Raw genomic sequence first — 26,365 nt, 5'->3', positions numbered from 1 at the left:
GCAATAAAGGTAATTAACTTATTATATAAGTCTGTCTTTTATTGTTGCTAATCATGATATTTATGATGAGCACTGTGTGTTCTAGTTCCTTTCAGGATTATCTAGACATAGTAAGCTCCAAATCTTTTGTGCTATGGCCCCGAATACTTTATAGGAAATCTAAGCAAGTAATATTGTGAACAATTTGGATACAGAATTCTTTATTTACAACAGTGACTTAGCAAAGGTTGAGAGCTGATAATATTTTAAGATACAGTCTTCCTTTATATTTAGTATCAGGAAAAGCTATGTCAAATGGTAAACTATCCAGTAGACTAACCCTTGCTAATATGCTAATTACAATATACTGTCATAGTGTTAATAGTAATATCCACTTCTCTAAGTCAAAGTCAAAGATGATGCATAAAGCACATTTTTTAATAAAAAAAATTTAATTGGGAATTAAATGTAAGTAACTAAGATAAAAGTAGATGTCAAGCCTGCCAGACTTCACATATCTGGATGATGTCTAAGCACTCATTAATTGTCCTATGCTATCTAGAACTTTAAATCAAAGCATACTGTGGTGACTCAAAATGTTTCCATTGTATAAATTAACTAAAAATGATATAAAACATATTAAAAAAACAAAAACACTACCAACCACGTCTTTTCTAATTGACACATGAAATATCAGAACTGGAAAGACCACGCTGTCATAGAACACATGTGTAAAGTTGAGTTTAAGTCTTTTTTTGGAGTTTTTCTAAGAGTTGAGAAAATCATGTTAAACCTAAAATTTTAGTGAAAACATTAATTTTGGCTGTAATAAAAACACTATGAATAGACATTTATGAATAGACACTGAAAAATTTGGGGAATAATAAACAAAGCAGAATTCATGGTTACCATATTTACACATACTCTTTGTTGTGTTTCAGTGCCACATGATCTGATTCAAAGTAATAAACATCAGGATCATCATCTTCCTCTTCTGTAATGTGCTGACTGGCACTCTCTTTGGCAGATGGCAAATGTCCAATATTGAGTCTTGCCTCTGAGGGTGGTTTACTTACTCCTTCACTTCCATTATTTTGAGAGTCACAACATATCCCTTTTTCATTTTGAGAAATTTCACCAGGATTTGTAGGAGATTGACTTACATTATCACTAACAGTTGCATTTGTTTCATTAGGACTAAGATTATTCTCCTCAAATTGTCCATTTTCTCTGTAAGGAGAACTGTTTTTAGTGGGACTACCTCTGGTAGGGGCTGCCCTTCGTGGTGAGGTTCTCAGAGTATAACGATGTTCTTGAGGTTCTGATAAAGACATCATTTGAGCTGAAACACAGTCTAGAACAGAAGATGGTTCAGGTTCTCCGGAGGCTGGCATACTCTCAAGACTTGTGTCCAGGTCGTTATTGGTGTTTTCTTTACACTGCTCTTTTGAGGCACTGCTATCTCCCACCACATCTACTTCCTCCTCAGAATCCCTTAAAGATGACTGAGTTTCAGAAAAGGGCCCTGTAGCTGGCTCAGTAGTCAGCTGATTAACATGTTCCACAGGCAAGCAGGCAGTTACTATTTTGTGGTCCTCCAACTTGACCTGCACTTGTGAATTTGTGCAAGGCACGTTATGGTCTATATAACTGTCTTCCTTCCTACTATCAAGGAACACTGAAGTTTGGGTATCCGTATCCCCATTTTCAGCTACTGATTTTTCCTGTAACACATAGGAACCAATGCTATTTTGTTTAGTGTTCCCATCAGGCTGACAGTCATCACAGTTTATAACAGCTGAATCACTGTCATCAACACCATTGACAGCCAAATAGCCTGTGATTTCTTCAACTACTGCAGAATTAAGTGGCCCTTCCTCACTGACATTCACCTTTTTAATTTCCCTTTTCTCACAATCATCCAGTATAAGACATCGACAAGCTCGTTTAGTCCCTTGAAAATCTGCATCATTGTCCACTACTGTACTCCTCTGTTCTACTGACTCCTTGTCTGATTTTATAGGAGAATCTTCTTCTGAACTGTTTGGTGCTTCAGATCTAAGACAACGTTTAATTCTTTTCAAAACTGGTGAAACAGGTTCTGTTTGCCTTCTCTCACAATTTTCTATAGCCTGCCTTTCTATGTTATCCTTTTCCGAAGAAGAAAGTCCTCTTTTCCTAGGGCTTACCCATGATTCTCGGGTACTCTGCTGTTTTAAATCAGTGGTTCTCCCATTATTATTTCCTTTCTGAATTGGCACAGGCTCTGGTCTCTTCTTTGGTGATCTTGATCGTACTTGAGAATTAGAAGAGATTTCTTCAGGATGCGCAATGCTACGATTCCTTAAAGTTCTACCACAAAAAGATTCATCCAAGCCGTTTAACCCCACTGTTGATCTTGTAACACGAGTAGATCGGGAAGCAGCCATACTATGGCAAGTCCCTACAATACGGTCATCATGATCCACTCATTGGGAAACCTTCAAAAATGTAAACAAAATAATGAGAAAAAGGTAATAGTTAATATACCTAGAACGAAAGTATAAAGCTATAACTTTTTAATCCAAGTATACTTGGACATTATAGTCTATAACTACCTATATAACTGCCAATATTAAATTATGTGATAAAAATTCTTTAACATTTCCAATAATGATATAAAGTATAGCTAACAAGCATACAGTACTTAATATGTTCCATGGGTCTTTCTATATGCCTTACATACATTAACTCACTTAAGTCTCACAACAACTCAGATAGGTGCTACTATCATCCCTACTTCACGAATGAGATTAAAGCACAGTCTGAGTAATCTATCCAAGGTCACAACTCTAGTAAGTAGCAAGGCAGGGCTCTAGAGACCATAACTGCCTCACTGTGTATCTGCCTCTCAGATAGGCATAAAATACCCAGGAGAGATCTATCCTAAAGATGTGATTTCATTTTGGTCATTAAAATAATCTTCGGCCGGGCACAGTGGCTCACGCCCGTAATCTTAGCACTTTGGGAGGCTGAGGCGGGAGGATCACGAGGTCAGGAGTTCAAGACCAGCCTGACCAACATGGTGAAATGCTGTCTCTACTAAAAATACAAAAATGAGCCAGGTGTGGTGGCACACGCCTGTAACCCCAGATACTCAGGAGGCTGAGGCAGGAAAATTACTTGAACCCAGGAGGCAGAGGTTGCAGTGAGCCAAGACCATGCCACTGCACTCCAGCTTGGGCGACAGAGCGAGACTCTGTCTCAAAAAAATAAATAAATAAAATAAATAAATAAATAAAATAATAATCTTGAACTTATATAGCAGCTATCTTTCAAAAAACTATTCCAATCATTTCTCGTGTTCTTTCAAAATGTTCCTGGTATATAGAAAGGCAGGCTCTCCTCTTTTTAATTTACTTTTGCTAAAATGAGTTTCAGATCAAATCCCTTAATAACTAATAATCTGGCATCCAAAAATTTTTTATTGCAGTATAATTTTTCATAACTAAATAGACAAAAATCACAATGCTAGCTTGCATTGGCTAAGAACAAAACAAAGCAAACCCAAGCCTTCCTAGTCTCTAGAAATAAAGCCATAAATTAGCAAGTGAAAGGTAGTGTTCCAAAGACCAGAAAAGAAAATGGAGAAGAAGCCTCTGAAGCAAATACTTACATTTAAGAAATCAAGACTACTCCTATAATCCCACCCTTTCCTTCTTTGAACTCCTGTGTATAGCATATGCCAGTGCCAGTTTTAATGTGTAGTTTGGGAGATGAGCAGGTATTCTGGTGTGGATGCTTGAGGTTTATATGACAGAAATGTAAGGGATATAGAAAAATGCCTTGATTGATCCATTTGGGTAAACTAGCGATTTGGTGATATTTTCCAGAGGCTCTCCCATCAAGCAGAATAAAGGAGCTGTTAATATTTGAAGTCTCTATTCCCCCACTCCTCTTCTGTTTAGTTTTCACAAGGTACCCTGTCATTTTATTTCCTAACTTTGAATGAGATGCAGGATGATTAGTTAGAGAAAGAGGCCAGTGGTGGCAACAGTGCAAAGTTTCACAGTCCCTTCCTCCTGCCTTTGGTCATCAACAGTCTCCCTTCTCATGTAAACCTCCAAATGCCATTCTGACTCCTACCCCTAAAAATCAAACACAATTTCTCCTTGCTTCAACTAGAACTATCTAATAGTGGAAAGTTTGGAAGAATTACAGAAGACACAGCAACATGCTACCACATATAAAAAAGAAACACTACGGGAAATAATCTCCCTGTTCCTGCCTGCTGACAAGTGAACTGAGAAAGTGCCCTGTAAAATATTTAAGCTGGCTGAGTTTAGTGTTGTCTCAGAGTATGGCATACTTCTAAATTTTTAATTAACAATTTTTTAAAATCTTGTAAGAATCACAAAACTAGCCCTGGAATTAAAGCATGGTTATTTGTTCTAGAGAATTTCATAGCAACCAAGTGAACAATAAGTACGAGACAGCAATCAGAACTTAGAAACATTTCTTACAGTAGTAAACTTTCATTGTTTTGGGGATTCATTAAAAGAACTGCTGACATTTAATTCTCGTTTGCTAATACATTATCATGAAGATTACAATCTTTCTGTTTCTTTCATGGGTAACAAACACTGAGTGTCCCATAATTTTCTACTTTTAATTGTAAAACATTTAAGTTAAACTTCAAATGATGTTTTAAAAGAACACAAACTGGCCAGGGGCAGTGGCTCATGCCTGTAATTCCAGTACTTTGGGAGGCCGAGGCAGACGGATCACTTGAGGTCAGGAGTTCGTGACCAGCCTGGCCAACATGGTGAAACCCCATCTCTACTAAAAATACAAAAACTAGTAGGGCATGGTGGCACATGCCTGTAATCCCAGCTACTCGGGAGGCTGAGGCAGGAGAATCGCTTGAACCCAGGAGGCAAAGGTTGCAGTGAGCCGAGATCGCGCCACTGCACTCCAGCCTGGGCAACAGAGCGAGACTCTGTCTCAAAAAAAAATAAAAAGAAAAGAACACAAACTGAAATACATGAAAAGCAACTTATTTGTTTCATGTATCCAAATCTGGCACTCTAAAATGTTAAGATTACTTATTTTTAAATATTAAATATGTATGTAAATGCACAAAAAAAGCATAAGGCTAAGTTAATTTAATAACTAAAATGCCTACAAAATCTAATACATATTATCTTTAATGTAAATTCAATTATACTCATAATTTATGGTTCAAAAATAATACTGACAATAGAAATACTTTATAAACACACAAAAGAATCTGTTAGTCTTTACTTTTTAAAATGCAATCCCAATTAAGGGCATATAAACCTCTTAAATTATTCCAATAATAAGACTTCCTTAACCTTTTCTTTCCACACCAATCTGAATGGGAGCAAAATCTGCCTTGCCATACAAACTACTCAAAGAGAGGTTGTTTTGGATGAAATGAACCTATTATTAGTAGTACTAAAAACCTTTTTTTAATACATATGTTTTTTACTATAAAATATCACCTATAAGCTGGTCATGGTGGCTCAGGCCTGTAATCCCAGGACTTTGGGAAACCGAGGTAAGTGGATCACTTGAGCCCAGGAATTCGAGACCAAACTGGGCAACATGGCGAAACCCTGTCTCTACTAAAAATACAAAAAATTTATCCAGGTGTAGTGATGCCTGCCTGTAGTCCCATGTACTAGGGAGGCTGAGTGGGAGGATCACTTGAGCCTGGGAAGTCAAGGGTGTAGTGATGTGACTGCCCTTCAGCCTGGGTGATGGCAGCAAGGCCCTGTCTCGAAAAAAAAAAAAAAAAACACGTATAGTGAGGCCTATCTTACTTTTTCACCATTCCACTGATTAAAATATGAAAACGCTGATTAATACAAAAGTTAAATAAAATATGAAAACACTGATTAATATAAAAGATTAAGCTTCTTTCCATTTCTTCTGTACCCTAAAAATGCTTTTATTTCACTCAATAACTAGAACAAAGCCCTAGTTCTAGGATTCTCAAATTCTGTGCTATTGGGCTGTATTGAAAGAGAACTTGTTTTATAACAAGGATCCTTGTGGTGCCTCAGACTCTTGCAACTCAATCACGGGCATCTCCTGGAAGCTTGTTAGAAATGCAGAATACGAGGCCCTGCCTCAGACCTACCAGTGAATTAGGCTCCTAGGTGATTCATGTATGTATTAGGGTTTGAGAAGCACTGCCTTAGGCTACTGAACTCAGACAGAATTCTAATAAGATAATAGTCATCAAGTTTCAAACTAAATTAGACCTATTTATAAAATACCCTTTAATTTCTTACTGGATCCTAATAATAAAAAAATTTATAAATAAGACCAAGGAAGCACCAAATGGAAGACTATAAAAATATCTTGCCTGAAATTAACATGTGATGTGCACTTGAGGTAATAAACTGGTTAAAATTAAGATAAGAGTTAAACAAAATTTTGCTAATCTTCCCCCTGATCATTTTTTTCTGTTCTAACCTTTTTCTTCATATCTTTTCTATTTTGGATAGGCATATATAAAGGTACATACTTTCTATAAGTATCTAATAAACTGAGTGCAAAATTCAGTTAATAAAAAGGGACCAAAAATGTCTAGATTAGCCAGGTGCAGGTGCAGGGAAGTGGGGGCACCTACAGTCACAGATACTCAGGAGGCTGAGGGAAGAGGATCACTTGAGCCCAGGAGTTTGAGAAATGCCTGGACAATGGTGAGACCCTATCTGTTAGAAAATAAAAAATAAAAAGTCTGTATTATCTCAACCAAGTCTCAACATTGTTTTGCCAAGCTTAGCAAAATATTATAGACTAAAGCAGTTGTTTTCCTCATTTTAGCTGCATCGCAAAAAGTTTCTTAAGAATACAATAAAGAAGCTTAGAGTACAAAATTATATTTCTGCCAAATATTGTTAAGGAATAAAAATGAACTTATTTACAAATTATCTCAGGAAATAACCCTGTTGGCTAACAAAATAAGAGGTATATGGTAAAAACCTTAGCCAGCATCCATCTGAAATTAGAAATGCAATCAATCTAGTTTTAGAAATAAGGGAAGCCATTAATTAACATATTCATATGGGCAAAACACAATCTAACAGCTACACTGCAGTTTTTCCTATATGTTATCTACCAAATAATGAATGGTCGCACTTTCTAGAATTCAGAGAAAAGAGAGTGTGGTCAGTAACTAGAATTAACCAGACTCCCTTCCTCTCTTCCCCACCTTCATAAATTCTCATCCTCTTGGAGGCCATATCTGAGAAGGACTAGCCAACCAAATTTCAACTTGTCCATTCATATTAAGCCCTCAATTCTACCTATAATTTCCCATATCCTACCCACATATTTGCTGCTGAATTGCCCTCTCATAAATTTGAATCTACTGTTACCCAAATATAACTATAGGATTCTGAAAAACACTCTGAAGCATTATCAACTACGTTTCAGGTCATAAATTTCCAGCTCCTATGATCATACCTGTAGAACTGTACGAATAAGAACTAAAACACATAATAATTATTAAACAAAAAAGGCCCACCTAGTGACACACTTCTCCAGCTATTTACTTAAGAGAAAGAAATTTCAAAAAGATATTTCAAAGACCTTGCCTATAAGCTTTTGTTCCTACTATAATCACCAAAGTGGTAAAGTTTATTTTGGGAATTGAGCAGCTGGCAATCTTCCATCACACCAATGTTCTAGCTGATATTTATTATCATAATATTTAGTTTTATTAAGTGAAAAATTTTTAGTAAACTGGTCATGATACCAGTATATATTCACATAGACAAACCAAAGTAAAAGGAAAAAAGAGCAAATGCAACTGGAAAGTGTAACCAATATGATTCTTTTCCTAGTTGTCTAAACATAAACTATTTAATAATGTTGAGGCCACGTTTGTCATATAATTATTTTAAGACAATACCTCAGCAGTGCAATTACCACCATATCTATAATGTTAAAAGCAGAAGAGTAAAACCTGGCTGGTAACCCACCCATGCAATTCAACTTAAGGTTCTTAAATAGTCACCTCTTTGAAGTCTGGGAACTCTATTATGCATTGTCTTACATAAAGAGACTTCTTATTTCTTTCCCATTAAGAGAAACTGATATATGACAGATGGTTGGTAGGTAGGTAGGTAGGTAGGTAGGCAGGCAGATAAGCAGACAGTCAAACAGACAGACAGATAGACAAAAGCAAATGAAAACACACTTTAAAAGACAATCGGGAAAAGGAAGTCAAGGAATTTCACAATGCCTCCTGAGTAAAAAATTCCAACATAATCAGTCACTTCATTTATACCCCATTGAAAAAAAAGGGGGGGAAATATTTCATTCCTAACCCATTCCCTGCAGCTCCATACTCCTATAAACAGCCAGCCAAACTACAAGTTGCCACACTGAGGATGTATGGAAAAATAACAAGTCTCCCCATCTCAAAAAAAAAAAAAAAGAAGTTGTCAAACTATAGTCGTCTTCACTACTGCAAAACTAAATAACTTACCTGTACAACCAAAGATCTATCATTGTGGAAATATAATCTTTTTTCCTTATATCCTGAAGGAGTTGGAGCTATGATCTAGAATGGAGCTTAAGCATCAGGGTTTCAGACTCTCTCAGCTTCAGCCATGAAGAATACTAGAACCTCCTAAATTTCTTTCTTTAAAATAAAATAATGAAAAAAAAAGGATTAAAGAAGATGATGAACTTATGCTAATAGATTTACTCCTTCTATAATAAGAAGAAATACAGGTACAGAATCTGTTCATAGTGACATCTTTCATGCTTCTTGGTAACTCTGTAGCCTCAAGAATACTAAGAAACTGAAATAGGATTTTTAGAAATCAACAAAAGCAAACCAAAAAGATACTGAAATATACCAAATCCTTACAACTCAATATTAGTTTGAACTGAGTCAAAATGAGACTTGCTCTTTTCTAGACACTGCTCTAAGGCAGTATTTTTTTTGCGGTGATCTAAAGATTGCCCTTGATAGCATTTCTCATAACAGAATTTATAATATCATCTCTTACTCTCGTCCTAGAGGACTTTCCAAATTCTCGACATCAAGTATACATAACCATTTAGATTATGCATAAAAGAATCACACAAATAATCAACCAAATCTTTTATACCTATAGGATAACCTTGATGCTTATTCAAGTGCTACAAAATTCAATTACAAAAGGACATTTCTATTATTTTTGGCACATGTATTTTTAACAAGAAAAGAACAACAAGGTTTTTCTGATTTTAGTACCCAATTAGCCAGACAATTTAATTAATCTAATTACATTTCATTTCTTAGAACAGTCTGGTTTTTACTTTATAATAATTTATTATGATATCCTTTTCAAAGAATGTACAGGCCAGGCACCGTGGCCCGTACCTGTAATCCCAGCACTTTGGGAGGCCAAGGCAGGTGGATCACAAGGTCAGGAGTTCGAGACCAGCCTGGCCAACATGGTGAAACCCCATCTCTACTAAAAATACAAAAAATTAGCTAGGCATGGTGGTGTGCACCTGTAATCCTAGCTACTCAGGAGGCTGAGGCAGGAGAATCACTTGAACCTGGGAGGCAGAGGTTGCAGTGAGCCAAGATCACCCCATTGTACTCCAGCCTGGGCAACAAGAGCGAAACTCAGTCTCAAAAAAAAAAAAAAGAGAGAGAATGTACAATCTGGCTAAATGGGTTACTATGAGTGCCCATCTGAAAACAAGGAAGAGGACTAAGAAAAAGACCAGCAGATGTTTATGACAGAAACTGTCACTTTATTATAAGCATAAAACTAGATATTATAATAGTGATACATTTTGGGGAAAGCATTACAACTTAAAGACTGATATAATTACAAAATCTTGTAATTACTAGGCAGACTTACTGCATAATAAAAATAGGTTACTGCTCTAGTCAGCTAGAAAGGGAACAGGGCTAATAATATCTAATATCTATAGATGCCACCTCTCCCCAACATGCCCTGGAAATGCTTTAAAAAGCACAAGGTAGGAAAATTGTCTAATAACCATTTAATACTACAGTACATTAAGAAATGTTCTAAGTTAACATGGGAGAAGCTCAGTGAAAACAGGATCCTACATAAAGTAACCCTTGACTTGAAAACCCACTCTTCTTATAACAGACTCCAAGTCACAACTCCTTTGTACCAAACACTGAAGCCTTTCACAAACATGGCAAAACATTATGTTTTACAGTGTGTGATGGTAGTAGCAATCATCAAAAGCAAGGAACATCTACAACTTAAAGTATATCTCTGAGCATACTGGAATGCGTCCTAGTAGCACTCTATCAAGTTCTAATCAACCACATAACTACTCTATTTGAATACAGTTCACTATAGGAACATTATCCACTACCATATTTAGCAGGCAAGATTATCTGCAACTGTTATTTTCACAGAACTGATACTTACAGCTGAGCTCTATCAGCATTAAGATAGACAGGATCCTGCAGTGTTTCTTAAAAGGCTGATACACTGAAAAAGAAACTTCAATCAATTACTTCTAACTAAACCCCACTTGGCCTTAATTAAGATTACATTATTTCTTACCTTTTAAAAAGCGTTTCGCCTAGTATTTGATCCCCATGCGTCTGTATTTATCTGTCATCACTGTTAATTGTCCATGTTACACTGAGACTTCAGGTATTATTTATTTATATGGTCGTACTAGAACAACTTGATATCTGTGAAGGGAAACCATAATATAGTCACTATAGATGTGTTACTGTTTACAAATTTGTGAATAAAATTGGTAATATTTCCAAACACTTGTATAGCACACTTCATTTTCTACTAAACTTCACAAGTAATTCCTTACATTTAGCTGTGAAATATGTGTCTTCAACAAACTAAGATGATTGGCTAACACTTCCAAGTTCTTCTCAGAGAGTACCCACATACAAATATTCTAAATTTAATTCTACACTTAAACCCTTACAAATTGAAGAGCTCCTCAGGTTCCTTTTCTTACTACCAATATAGATATATGTCATTTTCCTTAAGTCTACAATTACTCTCCATTAATAGAAAAGTACTTTTTTGTGTGTTTTATATTTTAGGGAATAAATCTATAATGCTTAAAAATGAAGTAAGAAAAAGATAATGACTGTCCTTTAAATGTCACTTTAAACATCTGATATCTTTCTCAAGTAATTTTGGAAGTAAACAGAAAATAAATGTTATTTAAAATAAACTGAGATGTAGGTATACAAACATTCCTTAAAGGTAAGCTTCTTAAAAACAGACTTGGTTGATGGTTACAAGTCGAAGAAACAGATCTACATACTTGCAATGATGACCAAAAGCACTGTACAGAATTTTAAGTCATTTTAACCAGTTTATCAGTGAAAAAAATGAGCTACAAAAGAATGTTCATTCATACATATCAAAGAAAGCAGCGTATGAATGGCATTCTAAAATGTTTCATCATGCTGTACCACTCTACTACACAGTAAAAAGAGTACAAATCTACGTGGAAAATACAGATAACCTTAGCGAGGCATGGTGGCTCATGCCTGTAATCTCAGCACTTTGGGAGGCCAAGGCAGGAGGATCCCTTGAGCTCAGGCATTCAAGACCAGCCTCGGCAACATAGTGAGCCCTCTTCTCTAAACAAAAAAAAAAAAATGAAAATTAGCCAGATGTGGTTATGTGTGTTTGTAGTCCCAAATACTTGGTAGGCTGAAGTGGGAGGATCATCTGAGCCCAGGAGAATGAGGATGCAGTGAGCCATGATCGCGCTACTGCACTACAGCCCAGGCAACAGAGTAAACCCTACCCCAAAAACAAATTTTTTTTTAATGAAAATGCAGATAACCTTACAGATGCTTTCTGGATAAAACTTGTTATTAGGGGTGTCAACCATTCAGATATTCTCAGTGAGAAGTTTCATTAACAATAGAGCGATTGAGAAACTATTATCTATCCTCAAACACAATTCCTTATTCATTTGTTTTCAAATATTAAAACCATATAAGTAACACCATAAAAAAATTAACACTTTGGGATGCCAAGGCAGAAGGATCGCTTGAGCCTAGGAGTTTGAAACCATCCTGGGCAACAAAGTGAGGCCTCATCTGTACAAAAAAATAGAAAAAGGTAGCCACATGTGGTGGTGTGCGCCTGTAATCCCAGCTGCTAGGGAGGATCCTTAGAGGGGCAGTGAGACCAGATTGCATCACTGCATTCCAGCTTGGGTGACAAAGAAAAAAAAACAAAAACCAATCTAAGTATTTTTTAAGTTTAAAAATTGTCATGACCTCTCTTGTAACAAAAGCAAGGAAATTAAACTAGCCAAAACTCATAGCCCCTGTATTGTGTTCTTCACTTCATTCAATATACATTTCGAACTTAAGCATTCTGCAAAACTGTTATATGCTTTCTGCAGCAGAAACACTGCTTTGAATTATGACAATACACAGTAATTTTTTCATTTGAATTATTTAACTACAGTTACTTACTTCTAGAAGTTTAAAAGACAGCATTTTGTCTTTTAAAAAGCATACAAAATAGAAAACAAACTATCTAAGTCCTATTCCTAAAGCCATCTTATTTATTCCCTTGGAACAGAGCTTTGCTTGTTTTCATGTACTAATAAAATTCATTGACTATTCAAGCATTCCAAAAACAAACCCAAAACCAATCTTCACTGAAAAGAATTACTTTTCCTACTTCTTGCAGTCTTAACACTGGTACTACTGTGTTAAATAGATTACATGATCTCAGATTCACAGCACACATATAATCACTTCAAAAGACTACGTAAATCTCACTAGAAGATACAGCCCTAGTGATACAACCAGGATATAAGCCACACAACTTACTATTAAAATAAAACAATGAAGTTCAAAGTTAAGCACAATCCCTATATTTTCAGGCAAATTATTTTTTAGTTTTATAAGAGCTCGGAAAAAATTCAAAAGGAAGGTCATACAACAGAGTCATATTTATTACCTGATTCTTCACTTGTTGTAAGTGAAAGTATCACATATAGGCACTATACTATGATTTTAAATGATTTTATAAGAAAGAGACATTCAACGTCAGTTGTAAAAAGCATTAAGATATGGTCAAAGACAGAAATACCTTTCTTTTTTTTTTTTTTTTTTTTTTTTTTTTGAGACGGCGTTTTGCTCTTGTTGCCCAGGCTGGAGTGCAACGGTGCAATCTCGGCTCAATGCAACCTCTGCCTCCTGGATTCAAGTGATTCTCCTGTCTCAGCCTCCTGAGTAGCTGGGATTACAGGCACCTGCCACCATGCCCATTTAATTTTTGTACTTTTAGTAGAGATGGGGTTTTGCCATGTTGGCCAGGCTGGTCTCAAATCTTGACCTCAGGTGATCCACCCACCTTGGCCTCCCAAAGTGCTGGGATTACAGGCATGAGCCACTATGCCCAGCCCAGAAACACCTTTCCTAGACAATTAAGCTTTCACAGTTACTTGCTATAAAGAGCTGAACCAAATTTTCATTTGGTACAATAATCAAAGAAGAGTACATTTTCTGCTCAGAACCCCGTGTTCAGTGTCTTGGATGCCTTCTATAGATTTTCAAAGATAAGCCTATTTCACAGCCAACTGAAAGATAGTAGGAAGAATATAGGATTTGGTGGAAGGAGACAGAAATGTGATTCTCTGTCATCAATAATTATTTCACCATGAGCAAGTCACTTTGCCTATCTGTGCTTTATCTATAAAATGAAAGACATAATACCTGCCTACTACCTCTCAGGGTTATTGTGAAGTTCGAAAGAGATCACATCTGTGAGGTACTTCAGGTTACTGACTCCCAAATTTTAGTGTGTCTAAGAAATCCCTGGACCCAATCACCTCATAAATTCAGATTCAGACGGCCTGAAGACAAATGCATAAATTTTCATTTTCAATTAAGCACTTCAGGTCATTCCAATGTATGGGCTCCCAGTGATGATCATACTTTGAAAAAACTACATCAGTTTCTTCTAAAACTTTAGTGTTCAGGCTGGGCACAATGGCTCACACTGGTAATCTCAGCTCTTTAAGAAACCGAGGCAGAAGGATCACTTTGAGGCCAGGAGTTCAAGACCAGCTTGGGTAACTTGGCAAGACCCTGTCTCTACAGAAAAAAAAAAATGCACACAATAAATTAGTGGGGCATGGTGGTGTGCACCTGTTGGAGTCCTAGCTACTCAGGAAGCAAGAAGCCTGGAGTTCAAGGCTGCAAGCTACAGTAAGTTATGATCACACCAATGCACTCCAGCCTGGGCAACCAAGTGAAGCCCTGTCTCTAAAAAATTAATTAATTAATCAATTAATTAAAAGAAATAAAACTTTAGTGTTCATAAGCATTAAATCTAGGTACATGTTTAAAATACAAATTTCTAGCTGGGCACAGTCACACACGCCTATAGTCCCAGCTACTTGGGAGGCTGAGGGAGGAGGATTGCTTGAGTTCAGGAGTTCTAAGTTGTACCGCACTATGTCAATCAGGTGTCTGCATTAAGTTCGGCATCAATATGGTGACCTCTGGGGAGCAGGGGACAACCAGGTCGCCTAAGGACGGCAGAATGGGCCAAGGTCGGAAACAGAGCAGGTCTAAACTTCCATGCTGATCAGTAGTGGGACTGCACCTATGAACAGCCACTGCACTCCAATTTGAGTAAAACAGACCCTGTCTCTTAAAAACAAAATAAGAAGAAAATGAAATAAAATACAAATTTCTAAACCTCATCCTTAAAAATTCAGATTCAGGCGAGGCACAGTGGCTCACGCCTGTAATGCAGCACTTTGGGAGGCTGAGGTGGGCAAATTACCTGAGGTCAGGAGTTCAAGACCAGCCTGGCCAACGTGATGAAACCCTGTCTCTACTAAAAATACAAAATTAGCCAGGTGTGGTGGTGTGTGCCTGTAATTCCCAACTACTCGGGAGGCTGAGGCAGAAGAATTGCTTGAACCTGGGAAGTGGTGGTTGCAGTGAGTTGAGATCACACCACTGCACTTCAGCCTGGGCAACAGAGCGAGACTCCATCTCAAAAAAAAAAAAAAAAAAATCAGATTCAATAAACTTGGAATGGAGCATACAATCTTTATTTAACATCATTTAGGAGATTCAGATGTAAATGAGTTATGATACACCCTTTTAGAAATCCTAAACTAGATTCTTCCTCCTAAATATTTCTCAAATTGTTCCTACCTCTGTAGTATCATCACCCATGACCAACCTTAGGCTCTCATTTGAACTAACCCAAATGCCTTCTAATTAGTCTAAGTTTTTTTTTTTTTTTTTTTTGAGACAGAGTCTCACTCTGTTGCCCAGGCTGGAGTGTAGTGGCTCAATCATCGCTCACTGCAGCCTTCGACCTCCCAGGCTCAAATGATCCTCCCGCCTCAGCCTCCCAAGTAGTTGAGACTACTGGTGCATGCCACTACACCCAGCTAATTTTTGTATTTTTTGTAGAGACAGGGTTTCACACCATGTTGCCCAGGCTAGTCCTGAACTCCTGGGCTCAAGTGATCCTCCCACCTCAGCCTCTCAAAGTGCTGGGATTACAGACATGAGTTATGGCGCCCAGCTCTGCTTTCGTTAAGTCTTATCCTTTAAAAATGCATGATCTACAGAATGATGTCATTCTCCTATCTAAAACTCTTCCAAGAGACTTATGCTTCTTGCCAAGATAGAGTAACAGGCATGAAACTTATGCCCCCATCTGAAACAACTAAAAATCTGGACCAAAAAAAGTATGAAAATTATTTCTGACAAAAGAAACAAGACAACACAGGACAGTGATCAATGAAAGAGAAAAAATAAATGAGGTAAAGCCTACAATTGTCCCCAGTTTACTTACTGGAGAATTTCTAAGCCGCAGAGAAAGGAAGGTGTCCCAAGCAAGCTCGGTGGTTTTCCGGAGTTAAGATAATGAAGTGAGGAGTTTAGGGGAGGCCAAGGTAGCTACAGTCTCCCAGAACATAGTACCACAGAGGAGAGAACAGAAAGGAGAGGCAAGATCTCAGATAATCTGCAGGGGACCTCCTTAAATCTTGAGCTGAGTATTGATCAGTAAAACAGGGAAAGACATCCATAGGCAAGGGTATGCCAGAAAACATGTAATAACTGAAGGGTAGGTGGTATGTAGTTCCTAGTTTATAGGGTTACTAATGTTTGTGGTATATATACTTCCACCACAGCCAATTTCAAGCTACCAACATATCAGTGAATAAGAATCTGAAAAAAATACATGGCAAGACATTATACACTACACAGTGTTTCTACCATAAGAACATAATAAGGCTGGCTGCAGCAGCTCACATCTATAATCCCAGCACTTTGGGAGGCCAAGGCAGGCAGATCACTTGAGGCCAGGGGTTCAAGACTGGCCTAGCCAACATGGCAAAAACCCATCCCTACTAAAAATACAAAAATTAGCAGGGCATGGTGGTGCACACCTGTGGTGCCAGCTACTCAGGAGGCTGAGGCATGAGAATTGCTTAAACCCGGGAGGTGGAGGTTGCAGTGAGCTGAGATTGCACCACTGCACTCCAGCCAGGACAACAGAGTGAGACTCCATCTCAGGAAGCAAAAAAAAAAAAAAACAGTACCCAATAGATATAAATTACCATGAGTGCACAAAAACAGTAATATAAAATAATATAATATAGTTATATGAGGTAATGAGTTTTCAGCATTTACTACCTTTGTTCGTAATAAGTGATTTAATTATGTTTATATAATTTAATTATCTTAAGAATTAAGCTAGCTCACAAACTTTCTGATATTTTAACAATCGGCTCTCATGAGCCAGCTCGGGCATAACACCACACGTGGCTCACACATAGTCAGGAATAACTGGTTAACCTACTAGCCACAGTAGACAACCTCATAATTCGTGGGACATGAAGTACAATGCTCAGTACCACACTGCATCAGTAGTGGTGCAAACTGAGCTCTAGACTAAAGACTATTCTGGTCTCACCTAACAAAGATAAAAAGCAAGCCTCAAAAGGATAAAGCCATTTCCAATGAACTCACCGTGTCCCAGAACACAGGCCAAGAATATTTATGGGAATTAAAAAAACATCCAGCTCCAAACAAGGTAAAATTGAGAATGCCTGGAATCCAATCAGAAATTACCAAACAGGCCAAGTGTGGTGGTTCACGCCTGTAATCCCAACACTTTGGGAGGCCAAGGTGGGCGATTGCTTGAGCCCAGGAGTTTGAGAGCAGCCTGAGCAACATGGCAAGACCCCATTTCTACAAAAATTAGCCAGATGTGGTGGCACACGCCTGTAGTCCCAGGTTCTTGGGAAGCCGAGGTGGGAGTTTTGCTTGAACCCAGGAGGTTGAGGCTGCAATGAGCCACGATCATGCCCCTGCACTCCAGCCTGGGTGACAGAGTGAAATCTTGTCTCAAAAAAAAAAATCATATAAAGAAGCAGGAGAATACCACTTAAAATGAGAAAAAGCAATTGACAGAAAAAGAACTGTACATGAAAGTCACTAGACAAGAATATTAAATCAGTTATAACTGTAGTTCTTACATTCAAAGCCATAGATGGATATATTAAGCAAGCTAAGTAGAGATATGTAAGTCTTTTTAATGTGAATTGATTCTTCTACTTAGAAAAACACAGAGTTTGGAATGAAAAATATGCTGGGATTAGGCACTGAAAGAAAAGGTCAATCAATCTGATGCCATAGCAATAGAAACCTAACAGAGAGAAACGAGAGTGGAAACAAAACCATGAACGAGATATAGAATATCATCAAGACGCCTAAAACATGGGTAATGGAAGTCCCCAAAAGACTGAAAGCGAAGCAGAAAAAATACTGGAAGAAATGATCCCAAACTTTCTAAATATGATGGAAATGACGAATTCACATATCAAAGAAGCTCAATAAGCTGGGCATGGTGGCTCAGTGCTGTAATCCCAGCACTTTGTGAGGCCAAGGAAGGTGGATCACTTGAGGGCAGGAGATTGGGTGGGGTTCAACATAGTAAAACCCCATATCTACTAAAAATACAAAAATTAGCCAGGAGTGGTGGTATGTGCCTGTGGTCCCAGCTACTTGGGAGGCTGAGGCACAAGAATCACTTGAACATGGGAGGCAGAGGCTGTAACGAGCTGAGACTGCACCACTTCACTCCAGCCTGGGCGACAGAGCGAGACTCCACCTCAAAAAAACAAAATACAAAGAAGCTCAATAAACCCAAGCGCAAGAAACATGAATAAAACTACAGTAAGCCAGCTCATAACCAAACTGCTTAAAAATCAATAATATAAACAATATCTTAAAAGCAGAGAAAAACAACACATTACAGGCACAAAGAGAAAAATAAGAATGACAGCAGACTTCTCGGTGGAAGCAAATGCCAGAAGACAGTGAGGTATATCTTTGACGTACTGAAAAAAGTTGTCAACCAAAAATTCTATACTCAAAAAAAAAATGTGTTTCAAAAAGTAAGGTGACATAAAAATTATTTCAAACTTAAAATAGTAAAAGAACCTATCATAGACAGACATGCATTATAGGAAATGTTAAAAGAAGTTCTTTAGGCAGAAGGAAAAGACACTACATGGAAGTCTAGATGTATCCAAAGGAATATAAAGCACCAGAAATGGTAAATATGAAGATAACTATAAAAAACTTTTCCTGGCTGGGTGTGGTGGCTCACGCCTGTAATCCCAACACTTTGGGAGGCCAAGGTGGGTGGATCACCTGAGGTCGGGAGCTCGAGACCAGCCTGACAAGCTTGGAGAAACCCCATCTCTACTAAACATACAAAATTAGCCAGGTATGGTGGCACATGTCTGTAATACCAGCTACTCGGGAGGCTGAGGCAGGAGAATTGCTTGAACCCAGGAGGCAGTGAGCTGAGATCGCACCATGGCACTCCAGCCTGGGCAACAAGAACAAAACTCCACCTCAAAAAAAAAAAACTTTTCCCCTTAGTTTTTAAACACAAATAACTGACGAGCAAAAAATATACCAATATACTGTACAGTTTATAACATAAATGGGAGTAAATGTAATAGCACAAATGTGGGAAAGGGGACATACAATATAAGATTCTTATATTACATGTAAAGTGGTATAACAGCACTTCAAGGTACACTAAGATAAATTAAGATGTATATTATAAATCTTAAAACCACCACTAAAAAGCAGATGAACAGAGAAAAAGTAATAGTTAAAAAGCTAACAACAGAAACAAAATAAGAACATGTTTAAAACACTCAATCCAAAGGACAGCAACTTAAGAGAAGAAAGGGAACAAAAAGCATATAGAAAAAATAAAAAGCCAATAGCAAAGTGACAGATTTAAACTTTATCAAAAATCACTTTCATACAGCCATTTCAACTATAAATAGTCTAAAAATAGTTTCAAGCAGTTTAGTTATTTGGAAGCAGTTACTTGGAAGGAATAACAACAAATGAACATTAAAAGATTCAAGTCATTTAAACTGTGACCACAATGAAATTAAATCAGAAATCAGTGATAAAAAATACAACTCAAAAATCCTCAAATACCTGGAAATAAATAACATGCTTCTAAATGACCCATTAAGTCAAAGAAGTAATCAAAGGGAATTAATGCAGCATATCAAAATCTCTGGGGAGCAGCAAAAGCAGTATTTACAAAGAAATCCAAAGCAGTAAACATGTGTTAGAAAAAAAGGAAGGTCTCAATGATGTCAGCTTCTACCTTAAGAAACTAGAAAAAAAAAAAGGATACTATAATCCACAGAAAAAGAAGAAAAAATAACAATGAGCAGAAATCAATGAAATAGAAAACAAAAAAGCAATAGAGAAAAATCAATGAACCAAAAGCTGATTCCTTAAGAAAAACCAATAAAACTGACAAATCTTTAGACAGACTCATCAGGAACAAAATACAAATTATCAATATTAAAGAAAAAAGAGATGTTGCTATAGATTCTATAGATGTTTTAAAAGATGGTTCTATAGATATTTTCACAACAAAGGTACCAAGACAATTCATTGAGGACATAATAATCTTTCCAACAAATGCTGCTAGGACAACTGTATATCCACCTACAAAAGAATGACATTGAACCCCTACCTCACACCATATACAAAAATTAACTCAGGATGAACCAAAGACCTAAATGTAAGCACTAAAATGATAATGTTCTTGCTGAGCATGGTGGATCACACCTGTAAACCCAGCACTTTAGGAGGCTGAGGGAGGAGGATAGCTTGGGCCCAGGAATTCACGACCAGCCTGGGCAACAAACAGAGACCCCATCTCTACAAAAAATAAACAACATTAGTTGGGCATAGTGGTGTGTGCCTGTGATCCCAGCTACTTGGGAGGCTGAGGTGGGAGGATCACTTGAGCCCAGGAGGTTGTAATGAACCAAGATCACGCCACTGCACCCCAGCCTGGGTGACACAGAGAGAGAATCTGTCTTTAAAAATAAAAAAACACTAACAAATCTTTGTGCAAATAGGTGCAAATCTTTGTGACCTTGGATTAAACAAGTTTCTTACATATGATGCTAAAAGCATAACCAACAAGGACAAATGTGTGATTCCAATTACTATATGAGTTTATCTAAAATTGTCAAATTAATAAAAACAATAAAAAGAAGGGTGGTTGAGTCATTGCTTAATGAGTACAGACTTACAGTTATGCAAAATGAAAAACATTCTGGAGATGGACCATGGTGATGGTTACACACAATGTGAGACTATATTTAATGCCACTAAACTGTAATCTTTAAAAATGGTTAAAATGGGGCTGGGCATGGTGGCTCATGCCTATAATCCCAGCACTTTGGGAGGCCAAGGCAGGCAGATCACAAGGTCAGGAGATAGAGAACATCTTGGCCAACATGGTGAAACCCCGTCTCTACTAAAAATAGAAAAATTAGCTGAGCATGGTGGCGTACATCTGTAGTCCCAGCTACTCTGGCGCTGAGGCAGGAGAATCACTTGAACCTGGGAGGCAGAGACTGCAGTGAGCCAAGATTACACCACTGCACTCCAGTCTGGGTGACAAGAGCAAAACTCCATCTCCAAAAAAAAAAAAAAAGGTTAAAATGGTAACTTTTACGTTACATATATTCTGCCACAATTAAAAAATAAAAATTCAAAAAGCACAAGCAACCAAAGAAAAATACAGATAAATGGGGATCATCAAAATTAAAACCTTTTGTGCTTCCAAGAACTCAAGAGAATAAAAAGATAACCCAAAGAATGGGAGAAAATATTTGTAATCATCTCTCTATCTATAAAAACCCTTACCATTTAATAAAAAGATAAACCTAATCTAAAAATGGGTAAAAGACTTAAACAGATATTTCTGCAAATAAGATATACAAATAGCCAATAAGCACATGAAAAAATGCTCAATATCATTAGCCCTCAGGGACATGCAAATCAAAACCACAGTGAGATACTTCACACCCACTACTACTGCTATAATAAAAAAGACAACAAAAACATGTGTTGGCAAAGATGTAGAGTTATTTGCACCCTCATACATTGCTGGTAGGAATGCAAAATGGTGCAGCTGCTTTGGAAAATAGTTTGGCAGTTCCTCAACAAGTTAAACACAGAATTACCATATGACCCAGAAATTCCATTCTTAGGTATACACCCAAAAATAAAGGAAAACATATGTCCACACAAAAACTTGTACAAAAATGTTCATAGCAGCATTATTCATAATAGTTATAAAGTGGAAACAACTTAAAGGTCCATCAACTGCTGAGTGAATAAACAAAACAAGGAATATCATATCAACACAATGAAATACAATTAAGCCATAAAAAGGAGTGAGGTATTGATAAATGCTGTAACATGGATGAACCTTAAAAACATTATGCTAACTGAAAGAGGTCAGTCACAAATGGCTACATATTGTAAGATTCCCATTTATATAAAATACCCTGACTAGGCCAGGTGCAGTGGTTCACACCTGTAATCCCAGCACTTTGAGGGGCCTAGACAGACAGGAGGATCACTTGAACTGCAGGAGTTCGAGACCATCCTGGGCAACATGGTAAAGACCTTGTTTCTACAAAAAAATAAAAAATTAGTCAGGGATAGTTGCACATGCCTGTAGTCCCAGCTACTCAGAAGGTTGAGGCAAGAAGACTGCTTGAGCCTGGGAGTTTGAGGCTGCAGTGAGCCATGATTACGCCACTGCACTCCAGCCTGGGCAAAAGGGCAAGATTCTGAAAGAAAAAAAAGGCAGGCAGGCAGGCAGGCAGGAAGGATCCAGAATAGGCAAATCCACAGAGACAAAAAGGAGATAAGTGATTGCAGAGACTGTGGGAGGGAGGAAATGGTAGAAAGTGAGTGCTATAGGTATGGGGTTTCTTTTTAGAGTGATGTAAGTATTCTGCAATTAGGTACTACTGATGGTTGCCCTATTTTGTAAATATACTAAAAATCACCAAATTGTATACTTTAAAAGGGTGATTTTTATGGTTAAGTGTATATCTCAATGTTTTTAAAAGGTAAGAGAATAGGCCAGGCGCGATGGCTCATGCCTGTAATCCCAACACTTTGTGAGGCTGAGGTGGGTGGATCACCTGAGGTCGGGAGTTCAAGACTAGCCTGACCGACATGGAGAAATCCTGTATCTACTAAAAATACAAAATTAGCCAGGTGTGGTGGCACATGCCTGTAATCCCAGCTACTCGGGAGGCTGAGGCAGGAGAATCACTTGAACCTGGGAGGCAGAGGTTGCGGTGAGCCTAGATCGTGCCACTGCACTCCAGCCTGGGGAACAAGACTGAAACTTTGTCTCCAAAAAAAAAAAAAAAAAAAAAAAAAGGTAAGAGAATATTACAAATAACTTCATGTCAATAAACCCAACTATTTAGATGAAATGGACGCATTCCATGAAAAACCGCAAACTCCCCAAAACTCACTCAAGAAATTATTTCTTAAATATCCTTAAAGAAAGTGAAGCTATAGGCCAGGCACGGTGGCTCACGCCTGTAATCCCAGCACTTTGGGAGGCCAAGGCGGGCGGATCAAGAGGTCAGGAGATCAAGACCATCCTGGCTAACACAGTGAAACCCTGTCTCTACTAAAAATACAAAAAATTAGCCAGGCGTGGTAGCAGGCACCTGTAGTCCCAGCTACTTGGGAGGCTGAGGCAGGAGAATGGCGTGAACCCAGGAGGCGGAGATTGCAGTGAGCTGAGATGGCACCACTGCACTCCAGCCTGGGCGACAGCGAGACTCCGTCTCAAAAAAAAAAAAAAGTGAAGTTATAGTCAAAAACTTGGCAAAAAATAAATTCCAGGCCAAGGCGAGTTCACTGGTAAATTTTAACTATGCCACTTGATATACATTTAAGGAAAAAAATAATCCTAATTCTACCCAAACTCTTCTAGAAAACTGAAGAGGAAGATTTCCCAACTCATTCCATGAGGCCAGCATTAGTCTGATTTCAAAACCAGACAAAAACATTACAAGAAAATTGAACTACAAACCTATATTCCTCATAAACATAGATGTAAAACTCCAAACAACTTTTTAACAAATCAAATCTAATAATATTTTTAAAATAATACACCATGACCAAATGGTGTTTATCCCCAAAATGCAAGACTGGCTTACATGTACATAAGGTTGGTTCAATGCAATTCACTCTATAACAGACTGAAAAAACAAAACCGAAAAGAAAAAATAGGAAATAAACATAACTGGCCCTTTTGACATCAGGCCTTATATATTGCCTTATGTTCGGTACCCATGCCTCTCCATAGATAGATGGATATCTTTTCCATCTCTATGAAGCTTAGTCCTTTTTCTATGCTTATAACAGAATACCAGAAATTGGGTATTTATGGAAAATAAATTTCTTCCTTTCTTTCTTTTTAAATAGAGACAAGCTCTATGTTGCCCAAGCTGGTCTCGAACTCCTGTACTCAAGCAATCCTCCCACCTTTGCCTCCCGCAGTGCTGGGATTACAGGTATGAGCCACCACACCAAGTCAAGAAATTTATTTCTTACTGTTACAGGGGCTGAGAAGTCCAAGGTCAAGGAATTGTCTCTGGTGAGAGCCTTCTTGCTCATGAGGATTCACTGAAGAGATTTGAGGTAGCACAGAGCATCACAAGGTGAGAAGGCTGAGCGTGCTAATGTGCTAGCTCAGGTCTCTCTTCTTCTTCTTATAAAGCCACCAGTTCCCCTCCCATGATAACCCATTAATCCATTCACCAATTAACCCATTAATCCATTCATGAGGGCAGAGACTTCACGATCCAATCACGTCTTAAAGGCCCTAGCTCTCAATAGTGCCACATTGGGGATTAAGTTTCAACATGAGTTTTGGATGGGGCATTCAAACCATAGCATATGATAAGCCAATAAAAGAGTTAATATTTATGTAATATGATCAAGTAAAGGGTTTTTAAGATCAAAATTCATTTTCTTCTAGAATTACCTTTACTTTGATTGGGTTTAGTCAAGTTTAAGCCCTTTCAGCCATGTGAGGACACAGTGAGAAGATGGCCACTTATAAACCAGGAACTGGGCCGTTGCCAACACTTAATCTGCCCTTGGACTTCTCAGCCTTCAGAACCATGAGAAATAAATGGCTGTTGTTTATTTGCTACCCAGTCTATGGTTTTCTGTTACAGCTGCCCAAACAGACTAAGACAATAGCTAATGAGACAGACAAACAGACAAGGCAGATAGATAAAACTCTCCTTCAGGTAGCAAAAAATAAAGCTGAATTTGTCAGCAGTAGAGCAACAGAAGCAGAGCACTAATATGAAATCGTTTAAACATACTGACTTAGCTCAGCCTGAACCAGATAAACACCCTGCACTTTTCAGTTCCATAAAATCCCTTTGTTGATCTATGACTTAGAAGAAGAAATGAGACGAGAAGGCACCATGTATCATTCTTAGGTCGAAACCAGCTTGTTAAATCCTGGAACAGACTAACTTGAAAATGATTATTGGACTAGCAAGACTGATTCATTTCAAGACACATTAGTTTAGCACACACAGTGTACTATGTACTTATCATTAAGACATAATCGCAGCTCTGGACAGCCATTCATCTTCAATGGACATTCATAAATGAAGCATAAATAATTCAGCAAGGCCTAAGTGAAATGCCTGATGTAAAGATCCATCTATATATTTAATTTTTACAAATGCTTCCCTTTCATCAACTTACAGTTTTCCTCACAACGATATATTTTATAGCTGCCTAACTGTATACTGCATTTTGAAAATGCTTACAAAAAATTTTAATTCTTGGCTTGCTTTAAATATTTTTTAAATTTGTCAATTAGTTAAATTTAGGAAAAAAGTCAAAATTTCCATTAATTTTATTTAGTGATATTTATCCTTAAGGATGTTATTTAATGTCAATTTTTTTTAAAGCCAGTCACAGGTAATAAATAAATGACTACTTAATCCTCTCTAAAAGCCATGCTCCATCTGTCTTAAGAATTCTCAATGGTTTCTGTCAACACAACAATCAAAAAGACTAGGAAAAGTCTTAAAAGCAAATATAATCTAAAGGAGACAAATCAAGGTAAAGATTCATAATGAGTTAGGATATTTTACCATTTCTCATGGGACAGAGTCCTCACTGAAATATCTTTTGATATCAAAGTCAAGGTCTGAATATCAAAATATTGAGACCTTGAATCTTATCAGATATGCACCATTGCTCTAAATTCTTGCATTTGTACTGTCTTCAGAGGGCACAAACATTTTTACCAGCATATTAACCAACCTCTAAGCTGGATTCTCCGTCACCTCTAAGAATCTACAGGACAGGTAAAGCAGTTCCCAAGCTAGTTTCAGTATTTCAAAATCCCTAAGTGCCATAACAGATCATATATAGTTGATTCTCATAAAGTTGCCATGAGCACTGAATTATCAAATACTCAATACTAAGAGAAATTCAGAGTGAAGTTCCTGCTAGCCTCTGACTAAAACATTTTCAACAGCCTAACAACACATATCCTTGTTTTATCTGTGCTTTTATTTAAAAACACTTTTCTTTATGTATTTACTTACTTTTCGAGACAGTCTCACTTTGTTGTCCAGGCTGGAGTGCAGTGGTATGATCTCATCTCACTGAAACCTCCGCCTCCCGGGTTCAAGCGATTCTCATGCCTCAGCCTCCTGAGTAGCTGGGATTACAGGTGTGCACCACCACGCCCAGCTAATTTTTTCCATTTTTAGTAGAGATGGGGTTTCACTGTGTTGGCCAGACTGGTCTCTAACTCCTGGCATCAAGTGATCCACCCACCTCGGCCTCCCAAAGTGCTAGGATTACAGGCGTGAGCCACCGCACCCATCCTAAAAACACTTTTATATTGCTGATTCATAAACACTGAACTCACAGTCAACAGCACTATAACTTTTCATCACAGCC

General features: G+C 37.7%; 1 protein-coding gene across 10 annotated transcripts in view; it reads right to left on the bottom strand.

Moving 5' to 3' along the window:
* ZZZ3 (zinc finger ZZ-type containing 3) overlaps window positions 1-26,365 on the bottom strand; it is a 120,620-nt gene that overhangs the window by 66,848 nt on the left and 27,407 nt on the right. For 4 of the 10 annotated variants that reach the window (XM_063653940.1, XM_063653944.1, XM_063653941.1 and 1 more), the window contains exons 2-4: window positions 10,551-10,684; window positions 10,413-10,475; window positions 8,486-8,641 (exon numbers count right to left, since the gene is read on the bottom strand). In XM_063653940.1, coding sequence (XP_063510010.1) covers window positions 8,486-8,508 — 23 coding nt within the window. In that variant the 5' untranslated portion in view covers window positions 8,509-8,641; window positions 10,413-10,475; window positions 10,551-10,684. Of the gene's footprint in view, window positions 1-903; window positions 2,460-8,485; window positions 8,642-10,412; window positions 10,476-10,550; window positions 10,685-11,490; window positions 11,609-26,365 lie in introns of those variants that run through there. The other 6 variants (XM_054480154.2, XM_063653939.1, XM_063653937.1 and 3 more) reach the window with 3 other exon arrangements.

The sequence above is a fragment of the Pongo pygmaeus genome, chromosome 1 (assembly GCF_028885625.2).
Source record: "Pongo pygmaeus isolate AG05252 chromosome 1, NHGRI_mPonPyg2-v2.0_pri, whole genome shotgun sequence".
Classification (NCBI taxonomy): domain Eukaryota; kingdom Metazoa; phylum Chordata; class Mammalia; order Primates; family Hominidae; genus Pongo; species Pongo pygmaeus.
Note: the sequence above shows the minus strand (reverse complement) of the source record. Positions and strands in the feature narration are given on the sequence as shown.